The 6,000-nt window shown below is 42.5% G+C and overlaps 1 protein-coding gene across 2 annotated transcripts in view; it reads left to right on the top strand.

Annotated features, from left to right (window-relative positions):
- The window catches only part of LOC124025817 (acid-sensing ion channel 1), a 393,661-nt gene that overhangs the window by 267,619 nt on the left and 120,042 nt on the right, over nt 1-6,000 (top strand). The window contains exon 1 of one of the 2 annotated variants that reach the window (XM_046339144.1): nt 4,759-5,814. The exons of the other annotated variant lie outside the window; for it this stretch is intronic. Within the exon in view, the coding sequence (XP_046195100.1) occupies nt 5,146-5,814 (669 nt within the window). The 5' untranslated portion in view covers nt 4,759-5,145. Of the gene's footprint in view, nt 1-4,758; nt 5,815-6,000 lie in introns of those variants that run through there. 2 annotated transcript variants of the gene reach the window in all.

The following is a 6,000-nucleotide window of genomic DNA, read 5'->3' as shown; positions in this document are numbered from 1 at the left end:
GTAGAGAACGCTGGTGTCAGAGTAGAGAACGCTGGTGTCAGAGTAGAGAACGCTGGTGTCAGAGTAGAGAACGCTGGTGTCAGAGTAGAGAACGCTGGTGTCAGAGTAGAGAACGCTGGTGTCAGAGTAGAGAACACTGGTGTCAGACTAGAGAACACTGGTGTCAGAGTAGAGAACACTGGTGTCAGAGTAGAGAACGCTGGTGTCAGAGTAGAGAACGCTGGTGTCAGAGTAGAGAACGCTGATACAACGGCTGAGGGAATAATGACCTTAGTCATAGTGTGGAATCTATGACTATATTTGTCAGTGCTCTGGCTTCATGGAGAAGCTGTTTAGTTCAGTCATTCCGAGCCACAGTCACACAGCACACTGCCAGTCACTCTGACCAGCTGGAACTCAACCAATATTGACCCAGTCTGCTGCATTTCACACTGACAGCCCTGCCCTGACCGGTAGCCTGCTAGCACACTGTTTCTGTCTTCTTCATGGGGGGATCCTCATTAGCTGCTTCAAAATAAAAACCAAACCTTAATGACTGTAAAGTAACGTTTTATGACGCTCGGAGGCAAGTAATGTTTTACCGTAAAAACCTTAATTACTGTAAAGTAACGTGTTATGACGCTCGGAGGCAAGTAATGTTTTACCGTAAAAACCTTAATTACTGTGAAGTAGGTAGTTTACCACATCCTGAATGCGCTATAAGGTTGAAGTAGAAAGTGTGTACAGCACCCGTAATAATCTATAACATAGTAAGTATACACTGTAATAATACACCGTAATAATCTATAACATAGTGAGTATACACTGTAATAATACACCGTAATAATCTATAACATAGTGAGTATACACTGTAATAATACACCGTAATAATCTATAACATAGTAAGTATATACTGTAATAATACACCGTAATAATCTATAACATAGTAAGTATATACTGTAATAATACACCGTAATAATCTATAACATAGTAAGTATACACTGTAATAATACATAATAATCTATAACATAGTAAGTATACACTGTAATAATACACCGTAATATAAGTCGCTCTGGATAAGAGCGTCTGCTAAATGACTTAAATGTAAATGTAATAATCTATAACATAGTAAGTATACACTGTAATAATACACCTATAACATAGTAATAATCTATAACATAGTAAGTATACACTGTAATAATACACTGTAATAATCTATAACATAGTGAGTATACACTGTAATAATACACCGTAATAATCTATAACATAGTAAGTATACACTGTAATAATACACTGTAATAATCTATAACATAGTGAGTATACACTGTAATAATACACCGTAATAATCTATAACATAGTAAGTATACACTGTAATAATACACTGTAATAATCTATAACATAGTAAGTATACACCCAGAACGTGTGTACACTGTAATACTGTAATATCTTACAGTAGAAAGTGTGTACCAACCACACCCTCTATAATCTATCATTTTAAAGTAGAATGTTTCCCCAGCATAATCTAAACATTTAAAGATGAAAGTGTGTATCAATCTATCATCTTGTAGTCTACAGTTTCCTTGCTCTGGCTCCTGTGTAATTCTTTAAATGATCCCTTCCTCTGGCTCCTGTGTAATTCTTTAAATGATCCCTTCCTCTGGCTCCTGTGTAATTTTTTTAATGATCCCTTCCTCTGGCTCCTGTGTAATTCTTTAAATGATCACTTCCTCTGGCTCCTGTGTAATTCTTTAAATGATCCCTTCCTCTGGCTCCTGTGCAATTCTTTAAATGATCCCTTCCTCTGGCTCCTGTGTAATTATTTAAATGATCCCTTCCTCTGGCTCCTGTGCAATTCTTTAAATGATCCCTTCCTCTGGCTCCTGTGTAATTCTTTAAATGATCCCTTCCTCTGGCTCCTGTGCAATTCTTTAAATGATCCCTTCCTCTGGCTCCTGTGTAATTCTTTAAATGATCCCCTGACATCTAATGGTTCCTAATCAATACCGTTGGATCACTTTCCTGCTGCTTCCTTTTCATATTGGAATAAACAGCATAAACCCAGAATATATCATACACTACATGGCCAGAAGTATGTGGACACCCCTTCAAATTAGTGCATTCGGCTATTTCAGCCACACCCGTTGCTGACAGGTGTATAAAGTCGAGCACACAGCCATGCAATCTCCATAGACAAAAATTGGCAGTAGAATGGCCCGTGCTGAAGAGCTCAGTGACTTCCAACGTGGCACCGTCATAGGACAACAAGTCAGTTCGTCAACTCTCTGCCCTGCTACAGCTGCTCGGGTCAACTCTAAGTGCTGTTACTGTGAAGTGGAACCGTCTAGGAACAACAATGGCTCAGCCGCAAAGTTGTAGGCCATACAAGCTCACAGAATGGACTGCCGAGTGCTGAAGTAAAACATTGTTTGTCCTCAGCTGCAACACTCACTACCGGTTCCAAACTGCCTCTGAAAGCAACTTCTGCGCAATAACTGTTAGTCGGGAGCTTCATGAAATGGGTGTTCCACATACACATCCACATGGTAATGAATTGTGTTTGATTTCTGTTCATCAGCTTTTCTCCCAGACGGCTTGCAGACAGCTAGGAGTTATAGCTCAGACACCTGTAGGATTGTCAAACGTGTGCCTGCCGACAGTACTTAGCACCTCTGACCAGTGTTGACAGTCAATCTCTTTTGTGTTCACACAGCAAAGACCTTGGAAGTCGTCAGCCGCTCAGCCATGTTAACATACTCCAAACCAGAAGGTGGCAGCAGCGTTGTTTGGCAATGCATGTCCATGTGTGTTACTTTATGGTCTAGTCAGTGTTAGCTAGCTAGATAGCTGCAGTAATGAGGCTATTGTTGTTCATCTCTTGTTGATACTAGCTGAAGGATAAATCACTAGCTAGCAAGATGACAAAGAAACAATTTCATTCGCTCTCCATAATCGCATACAGCCCATAGATCCATTTTTTAGCGAGCTGGATAAAACTAGCAAATAAAGCAAATAAATAGACATTGTTTGTATGTGTGCCATTTTGTAGTTTATCAATTTTGCTCCAAATAGCAATTGTTTAAGAGATATATCAGTGAAGACAACCTCTTCCAGGGCAATAGGGGAACCATGTTTATCTCAATACCTAGCCATGGGACAGAATAATCATGTCTAAACCAATGGGGGGTGAAATGCTAGAACCAGGAAATACATTTGGTTTCTTCTACATCTTCCTCTCTTTGTAAATGTATATGTTTTATCCAGGGGATGTTTACCTTGCCATATTATTATTATTTTTTACCTTTATTTAACCAGGTAATGTTCTCCAGTTGCTTTGTGATTGGCTCAGTGTTCTGTCACTCATGGGAACAATACTTCACCACAAAATATTTGTATTTATTTAACTAGGCAAGTCAGTTAAGAACAAATTATTGTTTTCAATGATGGCCTAGGAACAGTGGGTTAAACTGCCTCTTCAAGAGCAGAACGACAGATTTGTACAGCTTGGGGGTTTGAACTTGCAACCTTCCGGTTACTAGTCCAACGCTCTAACCACTAGGCTACCCTGCTGCCCCGTATATACTCAGTGTTCAAAACATTAAGGACCACTGTGAAATATATTTTCCATAACCAAACATAGTATTTCAACTGGTGGCCAAAAACCAAAAGTAAAAGACGCGAAAACCAAACTTAAGACCGGAAGCTTAGAAATAGTGCAGTGAGCTCTTTCAGTGTCTTTGTACGAGGTAGTAGTTGCCAGGCCACCGCCTTGTGTCAAGAACTGCAATGCTGCAGGGGTTTTCATGTAAAATAGTTTCCCATGTGCATGCTTGTGGCGAAGCGCAAGCATTTTGTATGCTGTAGGGTTAAGATTTCCCTTCACTGGAACTATGAAAAACAGCCCCAGACCATTATTCCTTCTCCACCAAACTTTACAGTTGGCACTATGCATTCGGGCGGGTAGTGTTCACCTGGCATCTGCCAAACCCAGATTCATTGTTCAAGCGTGATTCGTCACTTGAGAGAATGCCTTTCCACTGCTCCAGAGTCCAATTACACCACTCCAGCCGACGCTTGGCATTACACATGGTGATCTTAGGCTTGTGTGCGGCTGCTTGGCCATGGAAACCCATTTCATGAAGCTCCTGACTAACTGTTAATGTGCTGACATTGCTTCCAAAGGCAGTTTGGAACTCGGTAGTGAGTGTTGCAACCGAGGACAGGCTGTTTTTACACTCTACGCGCTTCACCACTTCACCAAAAGTCTTAAGCAACATTTCTATTGGATTTTTTGTTGGAATTCTTTTGGAATTGTTTGGAACTTTATTGGGTATTCTTTTAGAATTGTTGGAACTTTATTGGGGGTTATTTTTATAATTGTTGGAACTTTATTGGGAATTATTTTAGAATTGTTGGAACTTTATTGGGAATTATTTTAGAATTGTTGGAATTTTGTTGGGAGTTCTTTTGGAAATGTTGGAACTTTATGGGGAATTCTATTCCAATCCAATAGTACTAGGATTCTGATCCCTCTCTCTCTCTCCTCTCTCTCTCTCTGTGTGTTATGCGTCAAACAGCAGTGCTTCCTGTAAGTGTATGGTGTAACTCTGCCTTGACACAGTGACCTGTGGCTGGGCTCTCAGGGAGTATTCTGTGTCGTTCCCCTCATAGAACCATCACTGATCTCCTCCTTTCTGAACTCCCTCTGTATGGGCTAACTGATCTCCTGCCTCTTCTTCTCTGTGGACGTGCAACTGCACTATAAAGGGAAGGACTAACCCTGGGCAGGGCATCTCGTATGATGAGAGAGAATGAGAGAAGATAAGAACTCCAGTTGATCTGATCGTTACCATTCGTTGTGTTCTTCTTTCCTTCAAGAAAACAGAAACTTCTAATCTTGTTTGGGGACAGCGAGTTCATGAGTTGCTGATTGAGCTTGTGATTCGGTGTTCCTTTCTTTTTCTGACTATGCGTCATCAACAGTCAGATCCATCACAGCACCAGTTTACCTGATTCAGTTGGACGTGACTTTGGGCTCTTGTTTGGACTTTCAGTACTCTCTCGTTACATTTTCCCAACATTTTGAATCGTCACACTTGGTCTGCTTCTATTTGTCTATGCCTGATTACAGACCAGTTTCTTCCAGACCAACCCAGCCAAGCCGCCACCATGCCCGTCCGCATCATGTGCAGCATCTCCTTCTCGGCCGACGACGAGCCCAGAGGACTGGGAAAAGACGGCTTCGACGACCGCTACCGCAAGGGGATCAAATCCGGTGATGGCGGCGGTCGGGGGGATTACCGGGAGGACGGGTGTGATGAATTGGACGTGTATGACGAAGATGAAGACGACGCCAGCCAGTTAGACAGCCTCGCAGAGTTCTTCGACAGCTGCTCGCTCCACGGCGCCAACCACATCTTCGCAGAAGACAAGAAGTTCAGCGTGCGTCAGGGCCTCTGGGCCATCGTCTTCCTGTTAGCTCTCTCTGCTTTCCTCCTCCAGGTGTTCGACCGTGTCGTCTACTACCTGTCCTACGATCACGTCACAATGCTGGACGAGAGAAATGCCCCAAACTTGACCTTCCCGGCCGTCACCTTCTGCAACTACAACTACTTCCGCCGCTCCCAGATCAGTTATAGTGACCTGCTGTTCATGGGCCAGCTGCTGGGGTATGAAGACAACATGGCCCCTGGGATGCCCCTGGCCCCTGAGCCTGACCGCCAGGGATCCAGGTTCAGCCTCGATGAGTTCCACAACCGCACCAGACACCGTATAGAAGATATGCTGCTGGAGTGCAACTTCAGAGGGAAAGAGTGTGGCCCGGAGGCCTTCAGAGAGGTACAGCATATAATAATAATAATAATAATAATAACAGTAGCCGGTTAGTGATTATTAGTATTACCGCTGGTGATAAAAGTGATAATAGAATAACTTTGGAGGGATAGAGTGTGGTGCCGAAGCCTTCCAAGACTACTACTACTACTAGCTACTGATGTAATCTAGCTGTCTCCGAACCTTTCTTAC

Source organism: Oncorhynchus gorbuscha, linkage group LG03, assembly GCF_021184085.1.
Source record: "Oncorhynchus gorbuscha isolate QuinsamMale2020 ecotype Even-year linkage group LG03, OgorEven_v1.0, whole genome shotgun sequence".
In the NCBI taxonomy this organism is placed as follows: Eukaryota; Metazoa; Chordata; class Actinopteri; order Salmoniformes; family Salmonidae; genus Oncorhynchus; species Oncorhynchus gorbuscha.
The sequence above is the reverse complement of the archived record's forward strand: the minus strand, read 5'-3'. Positions and strand labels throughout refer to the sequence as shown.